The sequence below is a fragment of the Argentina silus genome (genome assembly GCF_951799395.1).
Source record: "Argentina silus genome assembly, chromosome: 12".
In the NCBI taxonomy this organism is placed as follows: domain Eukaryota; kingdom Metazoa; phylum Chordata; class Actinopteri; order Argentiniformes; family Argentinidae; genus Argentina; species Argentina silus.
In genome coordinates this window covers 20886619-20913324 of record NC_139666.1, presented here as the reverse complement: position 1 = coordinate 20913324, position 26706 = coordinate 20886619, and the positions used below count along the sequence as shown (strand labels likewise).

Here is a 26706-nt window from a genome sequence, read left to right as displayed (position 1 = left end):
TGCTTTTACAAGAACAATCTTTTGATCCTCCACCCCATTTCTACCACTGCCTAGCCCCGACCCTAAACCTTAGTCCTCGTCCTTACCCTAGTCCTAACCTTATCACTAACCCTAATCCTAGTACGATCCCTAACCTTAGCACGATGCCTACCCTGGGTTAGCCCTAACCCTATGCATTGCCAACCCTTACCCTAGGAAATGAAATTAATTCACTTTGGTGGGTGACAAATTGAATTCTGAAATTGCAGTTTAGGGCGCGCGCACACACACACACACACACACACAATTATGTGGGCATCATCACAGTACAGCACACATTACTGGTGTCAATTAGTTAATTTATTGAAGTTGTATTGTCTCTCATAACATAACTTTATAACCTTTATCTATACCTTTTATTGTCAAAATTAAAAAATATTTTACATTTCTTTACAAATATATCTCTCGGGATGTTGTTTACATGCGTGCGCCTTTCTGACACACAGATCGGAAATTCTTCAGTCGCACCTTCCGGCTTCAGTTTTACCAAACCACCAAAATGGCGAAGATCGCCAAAACACACGAAGGTAAAGATATTTATGTTTAAATGCTTGTACATTGGCGTAGTATTGTCCATTTTGACTGCATTATGTTTCTTATAAAATGGCATTAAAACTGCATTAATATATTAGTAACTAGCTACACCATGACAAGCTAATTCATGGCTAACAACTTGTCAGTGTGTGAGACGCAACGAGGACGAATAATAGATAATGGCCGTCGACTGAAGCTAACTAGCGATCTAGCTACGCATACACACTACTTGCATTAGCTAGCCCATTTTCAGATTGATTATTTAGTTCCCCCAAATACTACTAACACGAAGACTTGTATAAATGCCTTTATAGTCAAATTAAATTATCATTGATAAACCCATTGCTGCTACTACCTACCTAGCCATTTTATCAGCAGGCTCTCTGCTGTTGTAAGGTAGCGTCAAAATGGCGTTGGGTAATCTAGCTAGCCACGCTACGCTGATGTTAGTAAACCATGTTGGGCTTGTTATGGACATGATCATTTCATAATTAATATGTTATTATACTACGAACATCGCTCGTTTGTCCACTTGGAAGAACTCCTTTAACTAGCTAAATGATGATGTGCCTCATTCGGACACTCGGTCAGAGTTGGCTAATTGGTTCTGTCCCCGCGAAATTTATTTGTTTGCAGGATAAGTGCAATAGCCGGTTTCCATGCAGATGATTTTGTGTGTAGTTTCTTTTTTGTGTAGTTTCTCATTTGGTGTGATAGTGTCAGATGGATGTGTGTTACAATTGTATTGAGTAATAATATACTTTGGCGAAAGTGAAAGTCACTGACTGTTTTGTATTTCGTTGTTTTATCTCCCTGTCCTCCAGACATCGAGGCCCAGATCTTGGAGATCCAGGGCATGAAGGCGGCCCTGGTGGAGGAGGGGGAGCAGGGTGTGGGCCTGGACTCCACTGGATACTATGACCAGGAGATCTACGGGGGCAGCGACAGCCGCTTTGCTGGATATGTCACCTCCATCGCTGCCAATGAACAGGAGGATGTAAGTGTTGCGCTTCACATGCTGCAACACTGACATTCTCCCACTCTCTCTGGTGGTCAGACACTAGCTGACCAGCCCTTTCCACTGTTGTTCCATTGTTTTCAAGGAGTTGACTGCTCCAGAATGCTTGTTGTCTATGAGCTGGGAGAGTCCGCCACACGTGGCTGGGCTTGACCAGACTCTTGTCTCTTTCTATTTTTTTCCAGGATGACGAGGAGGACTCGTCCACAAGTTTGCTTGGACAGAAGAAGCCGGGGTATCATGCTCCCGTGGCTATACTCAATGCAATACCACAGTCCGATGAACAGGTTAGTGTCACACCATGGGTTTATTCCATCGCCAACCACCTCATCTGTCACCTTTTGGTGTCAAGTTTAGAAATTAATAATAATTGGAAATGATTTGAAATTAACCTGTACCATGCAAATTCTTAGTCAGTTTGAATCTCTGCACTGTTTGCTAAGTTTAAAGTGCCAGTTGCAGATGGTGGTGTATCTAACTTGCCGTCCCTCTCTTAGTATGACCCGTTTGCTGAGCACCGACCTGCGAAGATTGCAGAGCGTGAAGACGAGTACAAAGCCCGTCGTAGACAGATGATCATCTCCCCAGAGCGTCAAGACCCCTTTGCAGACGGTAAATTTCCCCCTTCCATCCTCCCTCCAGTGTCCTCCCCTCCTCCCCTGATCATTGTATACCCATGCTCCCTGACCCCATGGCTGTCTTTCAATGGTTCCAACCCTCCTTTTGCTGCTTAACCCTTCGAGCACAGGGCAACGGCTTGCTCCCCAGGTGAAATCTTCCTGTGGAAATCCTTCCTGGTCTAAGGACAGTTGGTTCTCTTGTAACTGCTGCATTTTTGTACTTTGAGGTTCTTTATTTGTTACAAATGGTTTGGAAGGCAGACACAAAAGTTTTATCTTGGAAAAGGAGAATGATTGGGAACAGCTCATGCTAATGTAATGTATGTAATAAAACTGATGCCAGTGAGAGGTTCCATATGTTTTAGGGGGATATGGTTGGGCTTTCTCTTGGTTAAGGGCTAGTGCGCCATAATGACATGGGTTGCTGGTAGGTTGTGTGTGGCTCGAAGGGTTAACACTCCCATGTGGCTATATATCTGATGTACTGATTTTGGGCCATTTTAAAAAAAGGTGTTAGGTAATGTAAGTACCAAAGACTTTGATTTTTTTTTCATGTGTGTGACATCTAGATGGGTTTGACGGTCAACCTTGGGTAATTCACCTGCTCATGCAATGTGGCGCAGCCCGCCATGCTCAGTAGGAAGGGACCTTGACCCCCTGTCCACACGCACAGTTGCACACTCAGGCCGTCACAAGGCAGGCAGAGGACAGGCAGTGCTGGCTCCCAGCCACTTTAAAGCCCTTAGAAGGCAGACCACCTTGATCGTAACAGCATTTACAGCAGAGCACTCATAAAGTGAGCAATGCAATGGGAAGACCTTTGATCCATGTGGCCCCACACAGTATCATGGTGCAGGCTTATTGTCGGTTAACACCAGACTCCACTAAGGGCCTTATTAGGTGTTATGGAGGATTCTTGAGAACAAGACATTAGAGCAACAAATACCAATCCATGAAAACCCCCACATGCTAGCCAGAGTAACTTTTATAATCGTCCATGTTGCCTCTTAAACCCCAACATGTCATCTGGATTAATTGGCCTCAATTCCTCAACATAGTTTGGGTGGGCCTGTACCAAGCCTGCATGTAGACAGTTCTGTATACAAAGATGTTGTGTAAATATATTTCTATCTTCCATCTTTTTGTAAAATAGAAATATATCTTAAAGAAATCTGTGTGCCACAATTCCACAGGCCCATACTAACTGTCCCTAATTTCTCTCCTACAGCAGTACTGCTTTGCCAGTCCTGTCTGCACTCTGTTAAGGGTGCAGCAACTCATCCTGTGTAGGTTATGGTGAACACAAACAGAAGCGAGCGCTTGTCAGTGTTGTCAGGGTCCACTGGCTGGTTGTCTGGGGCCTTTGGGGGGAAACACGCTCAGCCACTACAAACCTTTACCCCAAGATCTTTTTTTTTTCTGGCTTACATCCAAAGCAAGAAGCTTTAGTAGTTTTTATTTTTGTTTATTTTTTGCTAAGGTTAGGCTCCATTTGACCCTAACCGTTATTTAAAGGTAGTCTTATGCTTTAGTTAATTTGAAAATCATATTTCGAAACTTTATATATTCCCAAAAAGGAAGTCAAGATCTAAATTTAGGATGGTGGAATAGCAATACACACCAAAATCAAACCCCAGAGAGCTTTTCCTGTGCCCTCAGAAACTTGAAGATTGAGCGGCACCTGTGGAATGATAGTTTTGGCCTGAAGTCCAGTCATAGATGTAATCTATTGGTTCTCAGTAAGGGGCTTTTGACATTTGAATTGCTTGCGAGAACACTCCTAGATTTGGTTCCAAAATCTTGACTTCATTTTGTTTATTTTACTTTTAATAATTAAAGATCTGGAGAACAGTTTTTATTTCCATTTTTTTTATTTGAGGTTTGAACCGCAAGAAGATTTTTTTTTTTTGAGTGACGTAAAAAAAAAATCACAGGTGGTATGCTTTTGTGTGTGAGTTCCAACCCTTTTCCAAAGTGTTACTAATGGTAAAGAGACATTTTCTAGGCTTCTTTTCTGCCGGTTGAAGTCTGACTGCAGAAGGACCCTTGGCACTGAAAGTGTACGTATTCTGGAGAGCACAGCCCAGGACCCCTGCATCAGTGATGGCTTTACCCTCTCCTTATCTCCTTAAAAGAAAGAAACAGAACCTCAGCTCTTTCTCAATGTATCTGCCTGTTTTTAGACAGCTATGATGTCTGGAGAGTATGTAAGAAAGACAAGGACTGTATGTTGTGTATCTAGGGTTGTCTTTGTGATACAGCTTAACAAAAGGAACTAAAAAGTAAAAGTTTCTAAAAGTCAGGGTTAGCTGGCTGTGTTGTTGTGCTTGCTTGTGTGTGTTATGAATCCGGGTCCTGGGTCCTGTCCTAATGACTGTCCTGTGTTTTGTTGGTGCTCTTTCGCGCAGGGGGCAAAACGCCGGACCCAAAGCTGCAGTCCAGGTCGTACATGGACGTCATGAAAGAGCAGCATCTCACCAAAGAGGAGGTAAGAACAGCCCATATTGTGTCTTCTTGATAGGGCACCACCAGCCTTCGCATTGGTTGAGCTCTGAACGTGCTGCAGAGTTCTCCCCAAAGGGGAGCTGCGACACCTTGTTGACTTGGCTCCGCCACTATCTAAACATTTCAGAGCAAATTAAACTATTATAGATATCTAGATATTTAGTCATGATGGAGTAACTATCTTTCATCGCCAATAACATGAAAAGTTCAATTATGTTCCTCCTTTAATTCAGCACTTTAACTGTATTTGTGTTAAAAAAAAATCCTGGGGAGAACCCTGTGCTGTGTTAGTCTCTTGTTCTACCACTTCTTGTGACTGGTTTGGCGCGTGCTCATTCTCTCCCTCATCTCCCCCCCCCTGCAGAAAGAGATCCGTCAGCAGATGGCAGAGAAGGCCAAGTCAGGAGACCTGAAGGCGGTTAACGGCTCCGCTGCCTCCCAGGCCGCCGCCGCCGCCAAGCGAAAGCGCCGCTGGGACCAGACGGCCGACCAAAACCAAACCCCCACCAACACCACGCCCAAGAAGATGTCCAGCTGGGACCAGGCCGACGCCTCCTCTGAGGTGACCGCCCCGGCCAACACTAGACCTGCTGCTGCCCTCACACACACACGTTTGGGCCCATATTCACAAAGCGTCTCAAGTGTCGCAGTGTTGATCTAGGATCAGGTCTTATTCGAAAGGCAGAACTCTGAGATGCTTTGTGACTATGGGCCATGAGATGCTTAGTTTTAATGTGTCAGCTACTTATCTTTATTTTATAATAGGTGTTCTCAGCCTTTTCTTTCGGGAGCCTATGGAGATTTGAATAAAGTATATGCAGGGCACCCAGAGAACTGAGAGAAACCAATATGTAGTTGAATACTCATTGTTGACCCCCTTAAATGTGAGCGTGCGGTCAGAACCTCACCCATCTTCTCACCCTCTCCCCTCAGACCCCAGGACACACCCCCGGACACACACCCTCCAACAGTCGCTGGGACGAGACGCCCGGCAGGAACAAAGGCAGCGAGACCCCAGGCGCCACCCCCAGCACCCGCATGTGGGACCCCACGCCCAGCCACACGCCCGCCGGTGCAGCCACCCCGGGTAGAGGAGACACACCGGGACACGCCACCCCAGGTCACGGGGGGGCAACGGGCAGCGTGCGCAAGAACCGCTGGGACGAGACACCCAAGACAGAGAGGGAGACCCCCGGGCAAGGTGGTGGATGGGCCGAGACCCCTCGAACGGACAGAGGAGACGAGTCAGTGGGAGAAACCCCCACCCCCGGGGCTAGCAAGAGGAAGTCTCGTTGGGACGAGACCCCCGCCAGCCAGATGGGAGGCTCCACCCCGATGCTCACCCCTGGGAAGACCCCCATCGGCACCCCTGCCATGAACATGGCCACCCCGACTCCAGGTACCTCCTTTCACCTTCCTTTCACAATGGCACATTCTCTTTGTTGATTATTTTGTTGTTGTTGATTTTCCTGTAAAATATGATGTTAGTGAGGGTATGTTTCTCACACATTTGTGCGTTTCTATCTTTCTCCTCCCAGGTCACTTGATGAGCATGACCCCAGAGCAGCTGCAGGCGTGGCGCTGGGAGAGGGAGATTGACGAGAGGAACCGGCCACTCACAGATGACGAGCTGGACGCCATGTTCCCAGAGGGCTACAAGGTTGGTAGACTCGCACAAGACCAAGCCTTACATTTATATTATATTATTAATTTAAACGGGGAGATGTTACTGAGACCTGAGTCTCTTTTCCAGAAGAGCTATGTAAAATGGAAATCTCCAAAACAATGAATAAAAAAATAAAAATAAAAGAACAACAATGATGAAGCCTTTAGACTTAAAAAAGCATTGTGGATAACAGAAGATGAGGCTCATCAGTCAAAGCTCATATCAAAGCCATCGTCAACATGTGAACATCAGTGCTAATGCTGCTCCACTCCACCCCCACCCCCCCCTCCCTGCAGGTCCTGCCCCCCCCGGCGGGCTACGTCCCCATCAGAACCCCGGCCCGGAAGCTGTCGGCCACCCCCACCCCCATCGGAGGCATGACTGGCTTCCACATGCAGGTGGAGGACCGGTCCATGAAGCAGGTCAACGACCAGCCCTCAGGGAACCTGCCCTTCCTCAAACCAGACGACATCCAGTACTTTGACAAGCTGCTGGTGAGAACCACTCTGATATACTTCTCTACGCATGCTTGTGTTTGTCTGTTGAACCCAGGTTCCCTTGCTCTGAGTGAAAGTGACTTGATGGTGTTTTGGAGTCTAACTGCTGTGTGTGTGTGTGTGTGTTACAGGTGGAGGTGGACGAGTCCACGCTGAGCCCGGAGGAGCAGAAGGAGCGTAAGATCATGAAGCTGCTGCTGAAGATCAAGAACGGCACGCCGCCCATGAGAAAGGTGAGTCTGGCCTGATGCCTGACCAATAATCACAATCTTGAAAACACAAGATATAGTCTCTCTTACCGAAGAGCCACGTAAAATGGAAATCTCCAAAAACAATGAATTAAAAAAAGAAAATATAACAATGATAAAGCCTTTAGAAAAGCAGCCATGTACAGTATGGAGAATATATGCATGCACACCAGTGGAGGCTGGTGGAGGTAGAAATCGGAGGACGGGCTCATTGTAATGCATGGAACGCAATGAGGAATGGTATCAATTCTACCTCCACCAGCCTCCCTTGGTACACAGGGTGTTTATAGAGATGATAAAGAAGTCCCGGAAGAGCACACTCTAAATACAGAACATCTCACTTGAATCTAGACTGTCCAGTCTAACCCCCCTCTCTCTCTCTCCTCAGGCTGCTCTTCGCCAGATCACAGACAAGGCCAGGGAGTTTGGCGCGGGGCCCCTGTTCAACCAGATCCTGCCCCTGCTCATGTCCCCAACCCTGGAGGACCAGGAGCGCCATCTGCTGGTCAAGGTCATCGACCGCATCCTCTACAAGCTGGACGACCTGGTCCGACCCTACGTACACAAGGTAGGGGGGGGTCAGCAGTGAACACAGCCGTGTGTGTGGGGGGGGGGGGGGGAGAAGTGTGTGTGTGTGAGACAGACAGACAGAGGGAGGAAGTGTGTGTACATTTACTAACTCTCTCCTCTTCTCCAGATCCTGGTGGTGATTGAGCCCCTGCTGATTGATGAAGATTACTATGCCAGGGTGGAGGGCAGAGAGATCATCTCTAACTTGGCCAAGGTGAGCCCCATCCCTGTACCATAGTCAGACTCCCACTGGAGCCACTGTATTTCGGTAGAGGACCTGTGAATCATTCTCGCCTGTTCGACCTCTTCATGGTCAGATCAGGGCTAGTACTTTGCTAGATTGACGCACCAACATGAGAACTAGCAGTTCTGACGTGTGTGGCGTTTCTGTCCTCACCCTGCACCCGTTGGTTACGATTCCTCAACTGAAGATGGAAGCAGCATACGCTAGCCTATAATCACATTAGAATTGGTATGTATGCTGTCTCCTCCACATGCAGTGTCAAACACAGCCCTTCATGTCTCTCTCTTCCCCTCCCTCCTTTTCTCTCTCTCCCCCCTCCCCTCCCTCCCTCCCTCCTGCTCTCTTTCCCCCTCTCTCCCATACCTCTTTCTCCTCCCTCCCTTCATACAGGCTGCTGGTTTGGCCACCATGATCTCCACCATGAGGCCAGACATTGACAACATGGACGAGTATGTGAGAAATACGACGGCCCGAGCCTTCGCCGTGGTGGCGTCTGCCCTGGGAATCCCCTCCCTGCTGCCCTTCCTCAAGGCTGTGTGTAAGAGCAAGAAGTCGTGGCAGGCTCGCCACACGGGCATCAAGATTGTCCAGCAGATCGCCATCCTGATGGGCTGTGCCATCCTGCCTCACCTCCGCAGTCTGGTGGAGATCATCGAGCACGGTCAGTAGAGGGCCCCACTGCCTGGAGCTGATTTATTAAAAAAAAAAAAATGTTTTGCTTTTTTTACGTGACACTCTGTGTCCCACATTTTGGAACACTGTTGTGGCGCTGGATTGCATTATCAAAACCCGACTTGCGTTTATTCATGTCAAAATGCGTGAAAGTACCACTAAAATACTGTCTTTGGCGATCAAAAATATTTACTCTCATTACTAAATGTATAGATTAATATGCCTTGAAATGTTTACATAGTGGCGCCGCCAAGTTCACAGCGTGGCGCAGCGCCACTCTGACATTCTTTGGGGAGAACCCTGCTCTTTCGTTTGCCCCTATACTCTTAAATGCGGTGGAAGGGTCTGAAGGACAGTGCTAAGAGACTTGTGTGTAGAACTTACCTGAATTCATGATTGGTGTGTGTGTCCTCAGGTCTGGTGGATGAGCAGCAGAAGGTGCGCACCATCAGTGCCCTGGCTATCGCTGCGTTGGCTGAGGCTGCCACCCCCTACGGTATTGAGTCCTTCGATTCGGTCCTGAAGCCCCTCTGGAAGGGTATCAGACAACACAGAGGAAAGGTGAGGAGAACACACACACACACAGGAGAACAAAATGGGAGGCGTCATCACTGATCGCCCTTTTTCACCAACGATACATAACACTTCAATTCAGACTTTGATGCACAGTTCACAAGCTTCAGAATGTATAGTCGTACCTATTGAATAGTAGCTAGATTAAAGACCAAGATGCCTCCCACCTTTGGGACATGGATTTCACAAGTGTAGGAGTGGGGGAGTTTCCCCAAAAAATGTGTCGTTATTGACGGATCTTTGGTAGTGTGCCTGCGAATCATTCTCGCCTGTTCGACCTCTCCGTGGTCAGATCAGGGCTAGTACTTCGCTAGATTGACGCACCAACACGAGAACTAGCAGTTCTGACATCCATGGCGTTTCTGTTCTCACCCTGCACCCGTTGGTTACAATTCTAAAACGTGCAATAGAACCAGATTAAAGGTTAGAGCAACAGATTAGAGGTTATAGACCAAGATGTGTCCTACATTAGACGGTTAAAATCAAAACATAAATTAGCAGAGGTTTATTTTGATAGGGTTCTGGTTGTTTGTGCTGTTTGACCATTCACGACACCAGTAAAGATGAGCACACACAATGGAGAACCAAATGGGGGCAATCACTACCTATCACAATTGTTTTACTAACACAACACTGCAAAAGCTTCAGAATGCTTGATTGGAGAATAACACTAGGTTGACCTTAAATGATCACATTATAAAGTTGAGTTCTTGTATGACAGATATAAGAATCGTTGTTGTTTTTGCTTTACAAATGCAGTAGCTAAGTTGTAACTTCTCCCCTCTCTCTCTCTCTCTCTCTCTCCCCCCCTCCCTCCCTTCAGGGTCTGGCAGCCTTCCTGAAGGCCATTGGCTACCTGATCCCCCTGATGGACGCTGAGTATGCCAACTACTACACCAGGGAGGTCATGTTGATCCTTATCAGAGAGTTCCAGTCTCCTGACGAGGAGATGAAGAAGATTGTGCTCAAGGTTAGTCAGGCAAAATGGCTACCCTCTCTCCCCCCACCACACACACCATCAACCCCCATCAAAACGGTTGCCTCCTGTCAGTGGCAGTTTGTGGTCGTCAGAGTTGCCCCCAAAAGTGCTGCCATCGTTGACAGGACTTTGGTAGCGTGCCTGCGAATCATTCTCGCCTGTTCGACCTCTCCGTGGTCAGATCAGGGCTAGTACTTCGCTAGACTGACGCACCAACACGAGAACTAGCAGTTCTGACATCCATGGCGTTTCTGTTCTCACCCTGCACCCGTTGGTTACAATTCCTAAATAAAGTGGGAGAAAAGTCTAATAGACTAACTTGCCTGTGTGTGTGTCAGATGAACATCCACACTCCCCCAGCCATAGTGCACCTCCTAACCTAACTCTCCTCCCTCCCTCCCTTCTCTACCAGGTGGTGAAACAGTGCTGTGGGACTGACGGTGTGGAGGCCAACTACATCAAGACAGAGATCCTGCCCCCCTTCTTCAAGCACTTCTGGCAGCACAGGATGGCTCTGGACAGACGTAACTACAGACAGGTAAGCGCACACACACTCTCACAAACACACACACACTCATAGTCAATGTCAAATACATCTAGTATGCTGAATAGTAGCTAGATTAGAGATTAAAGACCAAGATGCCTCCTACCGTAGACCTTTGGTAGTGTGCCTGCGAATCATTCTCGCCTGTTCGACCTCTCCGTGGTCAGATCAGGGCTAGTACTTCGCTAGATTGACGCACCAACACGAGAACTAGCAGTTCTGACATCCATGGCGTTTCTGTTCTCACCCTGCACCCGTTGGTTACAATTCTAAAATGTGCAATAGAACCAGATTAAAGGTTAGAAAGAGAGAGATTAGGGATGAAAGACCCAATTGCGTCCTACAGTAGACGTTTAGGATCAAAACATAAATTATTACTTTGACATGGTTGTTTGTTTTGTTTGGTCATTCATTATACCCGTAAACTGCCAGGCTACACCATGTGTTTAGTGGAGCATAAACTCACTGGTGGTTTCCACCCCGCGCTGTCAAATTGCTAGCTTCCCGATAGCCTTGCTGTTTAACATCAGGTACTTGAGGAGGAGATGCGACTTAGAGGTCGCAAGTTCGAGGCTCGGCCTGAGCAACTTGACGTCTCGTTTCCCTGGTCCCCTAGCTGGTGGACACCACAGTGGAGCTGGCTAACAAGGTGGGCGCGGCCGAGATCATCTCTCGTATCGTAGACGACCTGAAGGACGAGGCGGAGCAGTACAGGAAGATGGTGATGGAGACCATCGAGAAGATCATGGGGAACCTGGGGGCGGCGGACATCGACCACAAGCTGGAGGAGCAGCTGATCGACGGCATCCTGTACGCCTTCCAGGAGCAGACCACCGAGGTGAGACGGGGTGGCGGGGCGGGGGGGGGGGAGGGAATAGAAACAGTGGCGGCTGCACACTGGGGCCTGCCGAGCCTAGACCCTCCCACATTGCTCATTGGCCCACCCAAAAAACAATGTGCATTTTCGTGGTTGAAATTAGGTTGTGAATGTACACTTGGAGTGACACGGTTTTAGTCTGACCAATGCTTACCTATAGCTCAGGGGTAACAATGCCGAAAACCAAGGATAATAAATGTGGACACTCTCACTCCCCTTGAGCAACGTTGACAGCCAATCCAAAATGTGTTCTACTAAAGGGTAGACCCTTTGGGAGACCCCCAAAAGTGTGGTGTTGTTGACGGATTTTTGCTAGTGTGCCTGCGAATCATTCTCGCCTGTTCGACCTCTCCGTGGTCAGATCAGGGCTAGTACTTCGCTAGATTGACGCACCAACACGAGAACTAGCAGTTCTGACATCCATGGCGTTTCTGTTCTCACCCTGCACCCGTTGGTTACAATTCCTCAACTCAAAAAGGGTAGACCCTTTGGCAGACCCTCGCTAGTGAGACACGGAGGGAGAGGACATATCGACATGGAAAACACTGTTCTGTGTCTGAACACAAATCTGCTTAGCTACAACACAAAAAAAAAATATGTTTGAAACAGTAGTTATTGGGCCAGAGTAACGTGAAACTAGCATACCGATGCTAGAGAAGCTAACAGGCTAACGGTTGACCCCTGCCCTTCCCAGGACTCTGTGATGTTGAATGGGTTCGGCACGGTGGTAAACGCTCTGGGGAAGAGGGTCAAGCCCTACCTGCCTCAGATCTGTGGTACTGTGCTGTGGCGTCTCAACAACAAGTCCGCCAAGGTCCGTCAGCAGGCCGCCGACCTCATCTCCCGCACCGCCGTGGTCATGAAGACCTGCCAAGAGGTATGTCTGTTAGAAACACACACTCACTCTCATATACACACACACACACACACACACACACACACACACACATATATATATATATGAGAGAGAGCTATATAGCAGTGTTTCCCTTTCCTTTCTAACATGCTCTCCTCTCTCTCCGTCCCCTCACAGGAAAAGCTGATGGGTCATTTGGGTGTGGTGTTGTACGAGTACCTGGGAGAAGAGTACCCTGAGGTCCTGGGCAGCATCCTCGGAGCGCTGAAGGCCATCGTCAACGTCATCGGTACGTCCTCCCCACGCCACACACAAACAATACTGGTCTCCAAACTCCCCCTCTTGTCTAGCTCACTCTTAGAGAGCACAGTCATCCCTGGGGTCATTTCTCTTCCTCACACTCTCATGAACTCAAACCTCAGCCAGAATTATTTATGAGAAGGCACTCAAGTTAAATTGGGTTATCTCTGTTAAAAAAAAGAAAAGAAAAAAAAAAAAGGACATGGATTTCACAACAGTGTAGGAGTGGGGAGTTTCCCCCAAAAGCGCTGCCGTCGTTGACAGAACTTTGGTAGTGTGCCTGCGAATCATTCTCGCCTGTTCGACCTCTCCGTGGTCAGATCAGGGCTAGTACTTCGCTAGATTGACGCACCAACACGAGAACTAGCAGTTCTGACATCCATGGCGTTTCTGTTCTCACCCTGCACCCGTTGGTTACAATTCCTGAACTGAACATGGAAGCAGCATATACTGTCTTCCAATCCCTAAATAAGTGTTTGATTGATTGTTCACCCCCATTCCTCGTAGGCATGCACAAGATGACTCCACCAATCAAAGACCTGCTGCCTCGTCTGACGCCCATCCTGAAGAACAGGCACGAGAAGGTGCAGGAGAACTGCATCGACCTGGTGGGCAGGATCGCAGACAGGTCAGTCTTACACACACACACACACACACACACACACAAATATTGGGCACACTTTGAAAACTACCCATACAAACTGAAATCCACAAATAACGTACTATCGTGTGTTACTAACCTGGTACTAACCTGTGCCCTGGTCCATGCAGAGGGGCTGAGTACGTGTCGGCCAGGGAGTGGATGCGTATCTGCTTTGAGCTGCTGGAGCTGCTGAAGGCCCACAAGAAGGCCATCCGCAGAGCCACCGTCAACACCTTCGGATACATTGCCAAGGCCATCGGGTGGGTGCCTCTCCTCTCTTGCTACACCAGGGGAGGCTGGTGGAGGTAGAAATCGGAGGACGGGCTCATTGTAGTGCATGGAACGTTTCTACCTCCACCAGATTTCCACCTCCACCAGCCTCCCCTGCACTACACCCAACGGGCACTGACCAATCATCCCGTGACCAAAACGTTTTAGTTCTAAATCCCTGTTGCTGGTACAGAGTTGTTGTGGTTAGTGTGCCATGCCTGTCTTTGATATCTTTATAAAAAATATCTATTATTTAACCAGGGAGACAGACTGAGCCTGAGGTCTGTTTTACAGGTGTGCCCTGTTTACAATACGAATATGATTACACAACACAATAAAAACCAACATTAATGAATCAAACATTAAAAACAACATTAATGAATCAAAACAAGAGCATGTCTCTGTGAGCTGGTCCGTAACTAAGGACTTTAAGCAAGTAAGAGGGACCATGTGCTCCAAGCTCAGTCGACCCTGAAGATCATGTGCCTGGCCTGTCCATAACCCTCTCTCCCCCGCCCCCCCCCCCCTCCAGACCCCATGATGTGCTGGCAACCCTACTCAATAACCTGAAGGTCCAGGAGCGTCAGAACCGTGTGTGCACCACGGTCGCCATCGCCATCGTGGCCGAGACCTGTTCGCCCTTCACCGTGCTTCCCGCCCTGATGAACGAGTACCGCGTGCCGGAGCTCAACGTCCAGAACGGCGTGCTCAAGTCCCTGTCCTTCCTGTTTGAGTACATCGGGGAGATGGGCAAGGACTACATCTACGCCGTCACGCCCCTGCTGGAGGACGCGCTTATGGACAGGTGAGAGGAGCGCTTGTTGTCATTGGTTGTCTATGGTTGTGCCAAACTTCTCAACCCCAAACACTTCACATCTCTCCTGTGTACTAAACTCACTGCAAACCCTGAAGTTTGAACACCTACCCTCACTGCTCACAATAACCAGAAATCCCACTGTAGTTGGCAAAATACTACCTCATCTCCTCAACTCATATTCTCCCTGTATGAACTCCTCCTCCTCACTGATCTCAACAACCAATAATCCCCCATACGCTCCCTTACGACTTTTACTCCCCCTGCTAACCCTGTACGTCTCTCTCTCTCTCTCTCTCTCTCCACCCTCACCCCTGCAGAGACCTGGTCCACAGACAGACGGCCAGCGCCGTGGTGCAGCACATGTCCCTGGGCGTCTACGGCTTCGGCTGCGAGGACTCCCTCAACCACCTGCTCAACTACGTGTGGCCCAACGTGTTTGAGACGTCGCCCCACGTCATCCAGGCGGTGATGGGGGCCCTGGAGGGCCTGAGGGTGGCCATCGGCCCCTGCCGCATGCTGCAGTACTGCCTCCAGGTACGCGTCTATGGCACCGGGCGGTGCTCTTCTCTCTAGGCAGTCGCTGAGTCTGTCTCAGCGCACTCTTACATGGAGACAACAAGCATGACACGTACAGATTAGGTTGGGCGTTATCCACCTTTTCTTATTCACGATATTACTTAAGAAAATAAGAAAAACATCACCATGGGGCGGGCGCTTGGTGGCGTAGCACACTAATGCGCATGCCACGTAATCGCAAGGTTCCTGGTTCGATTACGACCCTCGACATATCTTGCATGTCATCCCTCCTCTCTCTCAACCATCCTTCCTGTCAATCTCTACTGTCTCTATCTCTAATAAAGCATGAATGCCCTTAAAAAAAACACACAAAAAACATCACCATGCACGATATCATCGGTCATTGACAGTGTGGTGGAGTCATGCAAGATAAGTATCATGCAAGTAAGCAAAGATTACTGAACCGCAGCGCAGTGTGTATGGCTGGTGTTGTCACTAGTCTTCTGAAACAGAGACATGTTTTTCTACTGAAGATGTGCTTTCTGTGAGAGAACAATAGCACAGTATGCTCACAAATATCATGATATTCGATCTCATATCGTCCCAACCACAGTACAGGTCAGAGAGTGAGATGGAATAGAGCCCTTAAAAGCATTTAGAGTGGGTTTGCAGTGTACAATGTCAATAACAGCAATGATAATATGGCAACCAAGTGTGAGCAGACTAACTTGACTGTGTTCCACACAGTCCAAGCAATGGTCCACTGCTTACACTACACTACTTATACTTATACTATACTGCACTACTTATACTGCTCATGTACTTATACTGCTGCACTACTTATACTGCTTTATTGTCATTGTACTCTGCACAATGACAAAGTTGAATCTTTTTTTTTGGTCTTTTTTTTTTTTTGCTCTAACCTCTCGCTCTCTCTTTCTTCTCCCCCCCCCCCCCAGGGTCTGTTCCACCCGGCCAGGAAGGTGCGAGACGTCTACTGGAAGATCTACAACTCCATCTACATCGGCTCCCAGGACGCTCTGATCGCACACTATCCCCACGTCTACAACGATGAGAAGAACCCCTACATCCGCTACGAACTCGAGTACTTCCTGTGAATAAAAACTCGTGCTTCCTCCTCTCTCTCTCTCTCTCTTTCTCTCTCCACTCTTTGTCCTATCTCTCTTGATGTATAGGACTCTGTCCATTTTTCTATTCTTAGTATTTAGCTCAGTCTTGTAGTGGGTGTCCCAACAATCCTACGAACGGCCATTGTGGCATTCATTTTTAATAAAACTGTATGATTAGGGCTTGGAAATATGAAGCGGAACAATTTAGAGCTTGTATGACAATGTTTTGTTTGTTTTATTTTCCTTTTATAATCATTTCTATAGGGAATGACAGTGCAGGGTCAGAGTAGCCTTGTAAAGGAATGAAAAGCAAGTCAGTGATACTCTTTAAACTATTGTTGTCATGGTTTCTGTGTATTGGCCACTGTAACCGCCCTTCCTTCTCAACGCTCACCCATCAGTGATCACCCCCTCTGTTCTTATCAGAATGTTGCTTTATTTGATTAAATAAACGTTTGTGTATAAAACTCATGGTTGTATCCTGGTAGGTTCTTGTCACAATGTTGCTTTATCTGACTTGATGAACATTTTGTGTTAAAGTCTGCTTTCAGTGGATGGAGATCTGTCCAGTTGGAAGCTATTTATACTGTACATGAGTAATTGACACAGTTTCTATTAAGAACCAGAGAGAAATTAGAAGATAAGAAGCCACTTGTAACAGTTCCGTGGCAGTGGTCCAGGATTGCCCCGCCAGGGGCTTTAACCTGGGAAGGCAGTATGATTCCAGGACCCAGTATTTCAAATCTTTTAATCTAGATGAGAATGATCCAGATTATGTTTTGCTATCCAGGATCAGATCTATCTGTCTGATTTTGAGTAATATAGAGAGAAATTAGCCAGCTCGATCTGATCTCGGATTAGCATAGAAGAATCTGGATCATTCTGATTAAACGTTTTGAAATACTGGGCCATGGAGGGAATGGGAGTGACCACGGCAGATGACTCAATCCACGTGGACGGATTCCCTCGGCCTTGCCGACCCCCACCAGGGGTCATGTCTCAACATCACACTACTGAGGCTGAAGCCTTTTCTCAACTCCTCGCGTCCTCTCCTCCGTCCTACGCTCACTTCGTCCTAAAAAACCATTGGTTTTACCAACATGTAAGGGGAGGAACCTTGACCTTCTCCTCCAATGCGTTTTCAGTAGGGTGCGAGGAGTCGTGTTTACTAACAATTCAGAAAAGGCTATTGACTTCCAGTTGTAGGTGGTCTTGTATGTTTTGACTGTTGAACATTTGTGAAGGTTAGACAAAGGCAACCGGGGGGGGGGGGGTAGAAAACAGATCAGTCCCTGGTGATCTTTCACCCAGATGCAGCATCCTGCTATTTCAAAGGATGTGTTTATCTGGATGTGTTGATGTAGGGAAACATTACTCCATCACTCAAGCCTTTGTCTGCTGATCAGCCTTGTTCATCCTGCCCTGAGACACAACAATATGATAAGCCCCGGAGAATATATGGGCTTGTCCTGTGGTGTTGATGTAGAAATGAGAGCTTGTGCGTCTCTCTCTCTCTCTGTGTCCACAGGGTAGTGTGATGATGGTGGTGTTAGCTCCTGCATATGGTAAAAGAAGGTGGAGGAGGCCATGTTTGGGCTGGAGTCAGTGGGGTGGAGAAGGTAAGGCACCAAGGCCCATTGGGCTACAGGGGGAATGGGGAGGCTGTGGACACAGACACCATATTAAACACCATATTATCCATACACCAGGGGAGGTTGGTGGAGGTAGAAATCGGAGGACAGGCTCATTGTAATGCATAGAATACAATGAAGAAACACACTGTTCGATACAATTCCTCTTTCCATTCCATGCATTTACAATGAATCCGTCCTCCGATTTCTACCCTCACCAGCCTCCACTGTCATACACTGTATATGTTTATATGGGGCGTCAGGACCACCACCTCATGTCTGTAAACACAACTCCCACCCTAGCTGTCACGGTCTGATGATGTCACTCAATAAGGCTCATACATACATCCATATCCATACATACACACTGACGTTTGAGTGAACATCAGTGGAGCAGAGAATGGAGGTCGAATGGAGGTCTCGTTCCCAGACATGTCTGCAACACAGCATCGTAAATCATAAATGACAGGCCCCACTATAACGTCTAGTAAGCAAGGCTACAGTCAAGTTAATTGCTACAGGATGGAAGAGCATCCAAGCCCCCCCAAGGAGGTCGATTTAGAGGTACGTCATCGTAGTGGACATGGATGACTACAGCTGATATGGGGGAGGAGGGTCACATGGTACCACAACGCTGTTCGGACGTACCAATGTAGATGTTGGGGAACGAGATCCTTGCCCCCTACAGCATGCATCTGCGCCTCTCCCCCCCTTTTTTCTGCATGTATTGTCACTCTCCTAACACTATCCTACATCCCCCCCCCCTCTCTAGATGAGGCCAGGGGGAGGTCACAGCCATAAGGATGAATGGAGATCTGCAGCTCTGTGGTTTGGCCAGCCTACCCTTCCCATTGAGAAAGAGCCTGGGTTTAGCAGCCAGTCAGTACACTGCACTTGCTCCAGGGCCTCTAACACCACCCCCACCCCCCACCCCCCACCCCAACCTCCCCTACAATAGAAACCCTCCCCCACCCCTCAAATCCATTCACTTCAGCTCCCCACTACTCTGTATAGAGGCCCATGCGCTTTGACCCAGATTTCCCGGTAGTCTGAGGAGGACTGAGAGTCAGCTGATCAGAGAGCTCCGTGTTCCTGATATCAAGCCCAGTGCTGGCTGGGAGGAGGCTGGTGGGAGGCTGGGTGTCTGGGGCTCTGGTCTCCCTAGTTCAAGGACCACAAGCCATGTCAAGTGGAGGTAAAGTGTTGAGTCTCCTATACATAAAAAGCCCTGCCTTTCTGGCTACCATGGCAGGGAGGGAGTGAGGTTCTTGGGCATGGTGAGCAATGTTTAGTCCAGGGGAGGTAGAAATCAAAGGACGGGCTCATTGTAATGCATGGAATGGAATGAATGGTATCAAACACATGTTTCCATTCCATGCATTACAACGAGCCCGTCCTCCGATTTCTACCTCCACCAGCCTCCCCTGGTTTAGTCACCAGGCAAGATGGCACCAGAGGGGGCTTGGCCAGGTCAGATGTGGCCTGAAGGGCTGTGGCTAGCAGGACTGCTGTAATTGATGGGTTAACCGTGGAAAACATATTTACATTCCTCAAATGAAAGCCTCTCTAACCCCGGCCCATAATTAGAGGAAAGAGGGAACTGAGACATTTACAGTATCTCTTTATGAGCATCATTTAGATACATCTTTGAATATGATCTGGCTGAGACTGCAGGACATAAATGAGGACACCCAGAATAAGATATTGGGGAGAAACTGCATTAGTGGTCATATTGCTTCCCAATATTATTATCCAGCCCAACCATTCAGGGTATGATATCCTGTTTTTAGTCTCCAAAAGAACAATAACCTTAGGAATGCATCTTCATGATCACATATCTGCTGACTGCACAAAAAAGGCATGGTGTGTGTGTCATTTATTTTGGCTTTTTCTGTGCATGAGTGTGTGTGTGTGTCTCTCTCTCTCTCTCTCACACACACACACACACACACACATGCATGCACGCACACACACACACACACACACACATGCATGCACGCACGCACGCACACACACTATATTCATGAGCTCATACCTGCTGACTGAACAAAAGGCATGGTATGTGTGTGTGTGTGTGTGTGTGTGTGTTTGAGAGGGAAATAGAGAGGGGGGGGGCAGATGCCTTCACAATGCTAAGAAGTAGAGGTAAGGTTTGCTAAGCAGGCAAGAGCTGCTGTGCCTTTAAACAAGGAGGAAAGAACACTTGGCAGCACATCACCCCTCCTTAGATGTCTCTTTCTTTCAAGTACACACACACAGACACAGCCACACACTTACTCACTCACTCAGACACACGCAAGCATGCGCGCACACACGCACGCACACACACACACACACACACACACACACACACACACACACACACACACACACACAGAGGTGGAGGTAACAGTAAACACCCCTGTTGATACTGTAAACACTGATGAAGGACATGTCAGATGGATGATAAATCGTATTCACATCTCAGACATAGTATCAATGTCACTTGTGTGTACAGTACAGTGCCTACTGAACATTTAATAGGAAAGGCTGATGTTCGTATTCTAGCCACCGGGGGGCAGCAGCGAGGGGAATCTACCGAGCGTTGGTGCTTCTGCGTTCACAATCGGCGATGACTCTCCTCAAATTCCGCATCTGAGTGGAGGAGGAGAGGGAGAGAGGCATGAACTTCCTGTGCAATCTCTGTCCGCTCGTTTACACACACACAGGAAGGTTTTCAGAGCTGCAAAGTGAGAGGGAGGGAGTGTATGGCTTTGAGAGAAAGTGCTCAGGGCAACAGCTGTAAATGCGGATTGTTTACATCAGTCGGAGAAGCCATTCCTTCTACCCCTCCTCCTTCTCCCTCAGCGGACGGGGCACTGTGGCGGCAGCGGCTGCCTCAACTCACCATCGCCGCAGATAGCGACTGTGGAGCTGGCCATGGCCCTCGAACAGCCCGGGCCCTAAGGATCCGCGTTGCATCAGCAAACTAGGAGGATTGATGCACGATTCACTTCTCTGAGCTCTAGCGCACATACACAAGGGGTATCAAGAGTAACCGGCGGAATTTGAAGTGCAGTAATATTTCAAGATATTTGCATGACCTGATCTTCGCGGGAGTGTGGATGTGCCGTCCAAGCTGACCGAGATATGGCTGTTCTGAAACTCGTCGAGCAGGTAGCTATAGCTAGCTTATGCTGTAGAATGTTTTTGAAATAAGTCATTCTATTTTAGGGCCTACCTGACCTGTCTGATGCGAACCGTTTATTAATGTAGATTCATGAGGAGGTGGGTCAGGGGCTACCAGAATGTTATTGCAAATGTTACATAATTGAGAAAAAAGATTCTCATGCATCGCTTGCAAGCGAGAGGAAATTGTTTTTCTGGTGCCCGGAGAACAGCTGCGGTCCGCTGTGCGAGCGCGAGTTTTGCAGGGCATCGTGCGGTGCGCCCTGTGTGAAATGTAGCTGTTCTAATTTCAGATTTTTGCAGTATTTTCTTTGTTTCCGTTCACCGTTATAAATTAATAAAAATAAAAAAAAGCACAACAGAATTGGAATAACTTCCTGCTCGTCTTCCGCGAGCTTCACACCTTGTTGGAGCTGGGAATTATTCCCTCAATCTCTGAAATATGTAAATGATTGTTGTCGGCGCGCTGTCAAGTTGTTACATGTTCCACTTACGTGGTGACTTTTCCCTCTCTCGAGCTACCCTATGTCGAAACGTATGTTCCGCATTTCAAAATCAAGTTCTCCATTTCTCAGTTCCTGAATTCTATTCTGCATTCAAGCCTGTGCTGATCAAAATAGTCTGCATGTATACATTTTAACTTCACCAGAGCAGCAGACACATTGACCTAATCTAAACGTAAATGTAACTACATGCAGATGATGCCTTTCTACAGCTTCAGCTGTCCAGCCATTAAGACAGCTTTGGGCCTAGTCTCCTTTCTTGTAAAATATATGTTCTCAATTCGGTTAAACCTGGATAAATGGTCTACTGTAAAGGCTATATGTAATGAAAGTACACACATACTGTATCAATCTCTGTGAGTATGCGTGCATGGAGAGGATGGAGAAATCAGTGGCTGAGCTGGTAGGCAAGAAGTGGGGGAACTTCCTGTTATTCTAGACTGCATACTGATAGACTGATAGCAGAGTCAATTGGTGCTTATCCAGTTTGACTAGAACTGTCCCATAGATATCCCATATGATGTATTCAACCTAATGTTGTTGTGGTGAAGGATAATATGGAAATATCACACACACACACACACACACGCATGCGCACACATGCATACACTCACGCACACGTGGATACACACACAAATGTGCATAGGCGCAAGCACACACACACACGGATACATGCACACACATGCATACATACACACACAAGCATGCATGCATGCACACACACATCAGTGTAGCAGGTGCTTGTCTAGGTGAGGCACATCCGATACCCAGCCCTGAACCACAGTGCAACAATGCTGCCTGTCACCGTAGGTGTCTGTGACTGTCAGAGGGGCTGTTGTTTACCATATAAGGGTGTTGTTTGTGCATCAGAGGTGCTCACAGGGTCACAGGGTCAAGGGACGTGACAAAAGCAACTGGGGGCAAATCGGAGGCCTCACCAGTCCCAGCCACCTATGGAGGCCCGGCCCGGCCCAGCTCAGTGTCTATGAGGGGGAATGCTAAGACTGCTATTCATCCTTTGCCTGTGTCTATTTCCCTTATCTAACGTAGCCTAGTTGTATCTGTGGATCGGCCCTGCTGTACTACTATGTTAGGCTGATGCAGGCCGGTCTTCGTGTGTGTGTGTGTGTGTGTGTGTGTGTGTGTGTACGCGTACACGCTCTCTCAAACTATCAAAGATCATTTGTGCTCTTTGAGTGAGCGCAGGTTCATATCTTAAGTGTTTGCAGAACGTGTGTGTGTGTGTGTGTGTGTGTGTGTGTGTGTGTGTGTGTGTGTGTGTGTGTGTGTGTGTGTGTGTGTGTGTGTGTGTGTGTGTGTGTGTGTGTGTGTGTGTGTGTGTGTGTGTGTGTGTGTGTGTGTGTGTGTGTGTGTGTGTGTGTGTGTGTGTGTTTTTCCAGTGAGTGTCTTGTCCAGGGCAATCCCTCCTCTGTGTGCTGAAAAGGAAAGGCACAGGAAGTTGTTGGGTCTCGACATCCCCCTCCTCTTTTCTTCCTTTTTTCATACTGGATCCCCAAGGGGAGGGGGCGTGTGTGTGTGGGCCCACATTTACACACACACACACACATAGTTCTCTCTCTTGAGGCACAAGAGTAAGAGAGAAAAACACAGTCACGCGCAGCAGGGTTTTAATTCTGCAATTCATTTATGGTAGGACATCAGCAGCTTCTCATTTCAGAGCTGGGGTCGGGGACATGCAGATCTATACCCTCAGGCATGCGGCCCTGATTATTAGCTATGCTTATGGAAGGACAAACACACCAACTCGGAGTGCTATTGTGTGTGTGTGTGTGTGTGTGTGTGTGTGTGTGTGTGTGTGTGTGTGTGCGCGCGTGCGCGTGCAGGGGACGTAGGCCTATGTGTGTGTTTGCATTTTTTAAAGAATGAACAGAGGTTATCAGATGTAGGAAGTTTGTGTCGGATGAGGGCAAGAGAGAGATTGGGAGAGGGGGGGGGTGTCCAACCATTTGTTTAGTCAAATGCCAGGGACCCCATTGCTTCCTCTGGGGAGCCTTTAAGACAGGAGCAGATGATCTAGGAGGCTGAACCTCGTTGTGTTCTAAATGTCACCTAGACGAGGATGCTGCCACCCTCTCATTGGATGACTTCGGAGGATATTCATTGGCCCATAGTGTGTGAGGAGGAGGAGGAGGATGAGGGTGGTGTTCTGTGAGGCAACAATGGTCTCAGTGTTTGAGTTTTTTTTTGGTTTGCCTGGAGGTGGTGGTGTGGTGTGGGTTTGGGGAATGTCCTCATTTAGGATGGCTGCTTTCGGGACCCCCCCCCCCCCCCCCCCCCCCCACAACACCACCACCACCACCTACCCACCCCCACTACCACCCCAGCACTTGGTAGCACTGTCCCCTAAGTCCCCATCGCAATTACACAAACACCAGCATTGTGACTAGTGGGCCATGCCAGCTGTTTGTGTTTGTGTGTGTCTCTCTCTCTCTCTCTCTCTGTGTACTTGAAAGAAAGAGACATCTAAGGAGGGGTGGTGTGCTGCCAAGTGTTCTCTCCTCCTTGTTTAAAGGCACAGCAGCTTTTGCCTGCTTAGCAAACCTTCTGTCTGCTTCTCAGCGTTGTGAAGGCATCTGCCTCTCCTCTGAGGCCTCCTGTCACCCACGCCGCCACAGTAATCCTGCTATTAACGACACTTCCTGTTGAACGGGGCCTGACGTGAGCTGTGGGTGCGGGGGTGTGAGAAAAGGCGGGATGTTTGCAGCTGAACATCGCTACGGATCAATCTGAGCAGAGGGCCTCATGCCCATAAATATGTCCTCCTCCACCCACCCAGAATGGCCACTGGCGTAGGTTTGATTTGTATGGGAAAGCTGGGGAGAGAGAGAGAGGGGGAGACAGAGAGGGGGAGAGAAAGAGGGAGAAGGGGGAGGGGAAAGAGTGAGAAGGGGGGGGGGGGGGAGAGAGCGAAGGGGGGGAGAGAGAGAGAGAGCGAAGGGGGGGGAGAGAGAGAGAAGGAAGAAGGAGAGAGAAGGGGGGGAGAGAGAGAGAGAGGGGGGGACGGAGAGAGAGAGAGAGAGAGAGAGAGCTGGCTGCCCGCTTCAGTCTCGCCACCTGCTGCTAGCTAACTCTTGAGGACTAATTTGGCAGTTTGTATGTATGAGTAGGATGATGTGGCAGTATAAGTCTGTGTGTTTGTGTGTGTGTCTGCACACACATGGTGTCTGTGTCAGTAAGGTGTGTGTGTAAGCAGAAGTGAAAATGCACTCTGAGGTTCCTCTGTCGTCGATTCTGAGAAGGCCACAGAGTGCAACAGGAAGTGAGGCGGGGAGGTGGAGGAGGCACAGGAAGTGGAGATGCAGCAGCAGCACCGTCTGACACTGGCCCGAAGGGTCTCTGACTCATCCCTCCCGCCACCGCCTTCAGACAACTGTCACATGACGAGGGCCAGGGGTCTCAGCAGTGTCCCCGAACGGTCTCAACACGGGACCAGTTCTCCCTCTGAAGCCTGTCTGTCTGTCTGTCTGTCCCCTCCTGTCAGAGACAAAGACTGGTCGCTCAGTATGGGTGGCCTGTCCTAGACAGCCCTGCCTGCCCTGCCTCCCAGAGAGCTCCCCCCCCACACACACACACACACACACACACACACACATACACACACATATAAGGACTTGTGTGTATATACACACACATGTGAACATATATGTATATATATGTGCACACACACACACAAACACACCCACAGAAACATGTGTGCTGATCTACTGATTAAACGCTGATAATTAGTGCCTGCATGCTGGCGCGTCTCGGGCCTCTATTTAGGTCGGCGAGAGAGAGAGAGGGGATGACCTCGCTAGACAAGGAGACGGCCCTCTGAAGGCTGCTGCTGCTGTTCCCTCAGAGTCAGCAACATGTACCGTGTCCTGTCCTAAACAGACGGCCTGGCACAGAGTGGTTGTCTTTTCAGATCCGCCTCAGTGTTGAAGTAGACTGTACTGGCAGGAGTCCTTATGTCACAGGGTGGCAGACATGCTGGCAGTGCTAGGGTTCTATACCTGTGACCGAGGTAGGATGGACCGTTGAACCCTCTTTGAACATGTGTTGATGGGGGCGCTCAGTGGCGTAGCACACTAAGGCGCATACCATATCATCGCAAGGTCCCTGGTTCGATTCGGCCCATCGACATATCCTGCATGTCATCCCTCCTCTCTCTCACCCATCCTTCCTGTCAGTCTCTACTGTCTCTATCCCAATAAAGCAGAAAGGCCCTAAAAATATACTTAAAAAAAAAAAAAGAAAGAACATGAGTTGATGAGTCAGATTTCTGTCAGGCTGATTGACGGGCTGTTCAGACCAATTGTGAACCTGCGTCTGTAATGCGAGACCTGGATTGACCTTGTTTGTGTTTGTAGTGTTTTTTTTTTGTGTGTTTTCTTATTAATTGATTGGGTTTGTAAATGACTTTTATAAACTCTGACCCTGCTCTTTCTCTCTCTTCCTTTCTTTCCCTCCCTCCCCCTCCCCCTCCCCCTCCACCCCTCTAGCCTCCGCTAGTCCAGGCTATCTTCAATGGAGACCCTGAGGAGATCCGCATGCTCATCTACAAATCAGAGGACATCAACGCTCTGGTAAGACCACTACTTCCTCCCTCCCTCCCACTCTCCCTCCCTCACACTGGACCTCCTATGTGGCTCAGGGGTCAAGGGGTCACTATGGACAAAGGTCATATCTGTCTTTATTTACATCAATGTGGATTCTATTTTTTCCCCCCATTCTCTTCTCAGGGTATTTAGTCTCCTCTGCAGGCGCTTGGCTACTATCAGGACGACAATGACAACTCTGTCATTGTCCAGTTTAGATTTGTTTTGGTTTTAAGAGGCGGTGTTGGCCGGAGTCAGATGGACCTCTGTGGCCAGTGAGGTGACTTCAGGGTTTTGTGTGCTGTGTGCTAACTGGCTAACAGGACCATGGTTGTGTTGACACGTTGCTGTAGCTAGCTAGCATGCCTTTAGCTTAGCTCGTGGGCTCCTCTGTCATAGCCCTTAGCTTTACAATGAGCCCGGTGGAGTTTCTAAAGCACACAGAGATGTCATGTACGATAAATATCTCTCTCCCTCTCTCTCTCTCTCTCTCTCTCTCTCTCTCTCCCTCTCTATCTCTCCCCCTCCCACCGTCCCTCTCCCTCTCCAACTCCCTCTCTCTTCCCCCTGCCCCCCCTCCCCCTTCTCCCCTCTCCCCTCCTCCAGGATGCAGAGAAACGCACCCCGCTCCACGCTGCAGCCTTCCTGGGCGATGCTGAGATCACAGAGCTCCTCATCCTCTCTG

General features: G+C 48.5%; 2 protein-coding genes across 10 annotated transcripts in view; both read left to right on the top strand.

Annotated features, from left to right (window-relative positions):
• Window positions 1–514: 514 nt before the first annotated feature.
• On the top strand, window positions 515–16589 carry sf3b1 (splicing factor 3b, subunit 1). 5 transcript variants are annotated; one of them, XM_083681375.1, is made up of 24 exons: window positions 515–566; window positions 1398–1570; window positions 1777–1878; window positions 2089–2203; window positions 4620–4699; window positions 5081–5278; window positions 5650–6115; window positions 6255–6376; window positions 6679–6876; window positions 7011–7112; window positions 7516–7695; window positions 7825–7911; window positions 8332–8602; window positions 9029–9174; window positions 10010–10156; window positions 10578–10703; window positions 11326–11547; window positions 12281–12463; window positions 12620–12731; window positions 13250–13370; window positions 13514–13645; window positions 14188–14460; window positions 14790–15006; window positions 15948–16589. In XM_083681375.1, exons 1-24 carry the CDS (start codon window positions 539–541, stop codon window positions 16104–16106), a joined length of 3960 nt encoding a protein of 1319 aa, XP_083537501.1. In that variant the 5' UTR covers window positions 515–538; the 3' UTR covers window positions 16107–16589. The 5 variants fall into 5 exon arrangements, with proteins under 5 accessions (XP_083537501.1, XP_083537505.1, XP_083537504.1 ...); XM_083681376.1 differs by lacking the exons at window positions 515–566; window positions 1398–1570; window positions 1777–1878; window positions 2089–2203 and adding an exon at window positions 2211–4271; XM_083681379.1 differs by lacking the exons at window positions 5081–5278; window positions 5650–6115; window positions 6255–6376; ... (14 more) ...; window positions 14790–15006; window positions 15948–16589 and adding an exon at window positions 4217–4271.
• Window positions 16590–17671: 1082 nt separating this feature from the next.
• Window positions 17672–26706, top strand: part of ankrd44 (ankyrin repeat domain 44) — a 23739-nt gene continuing 14704 nt past the window's right edge. For 3 of the 5 annotated variants that reach the window (XM_083681383.1, XM_083681381.1, XM_083681385.1), the window contains exons 1-3: window positions 17672–17737; window positions 25926–26009; window positions 26628–26706. In XM_083681383.1, coding sequence (XP_083537509.1) covers window positions 17681–17737; window positions 25926–26009; window positions 26628–26706 — 220 coding nt within the window. In that variant the 5' untranslated portion in view covers window positions 17672–17680. Of the gene's footprint in view, window positions 17738–20400; window positions 20906–25925; window positions 26010–26627 lie in introns of those variants that run through there. The other 2 variants (XM_083681384.1, XM_083681382.1) reach the window with 1 other exon arrangement.

Excerpts from the sequence above, each read along its gene's own strand:
- sf3b1 (XM_083681375.1), top strand. The coding sequence starts at position 539 with ATGGCGAAGATCGCCAAAACACACGAAG. Across the intron at positions 6,116-6,254 it reads CATGGCCACCCCGACTCCAG|GTCACTTGATGAGCATGACC; the intron begins GTACCTCCTTTC and ends TTCTCCTCCCAG. Across the intron at positions 15,007-15,947 it reads TGCTGCAGTACTGCCTCCAG|GGTCTGTTCCACCCGGCCAG; the intron begins GTACGCGTCTAT and ends CCCCCCCCCCAG.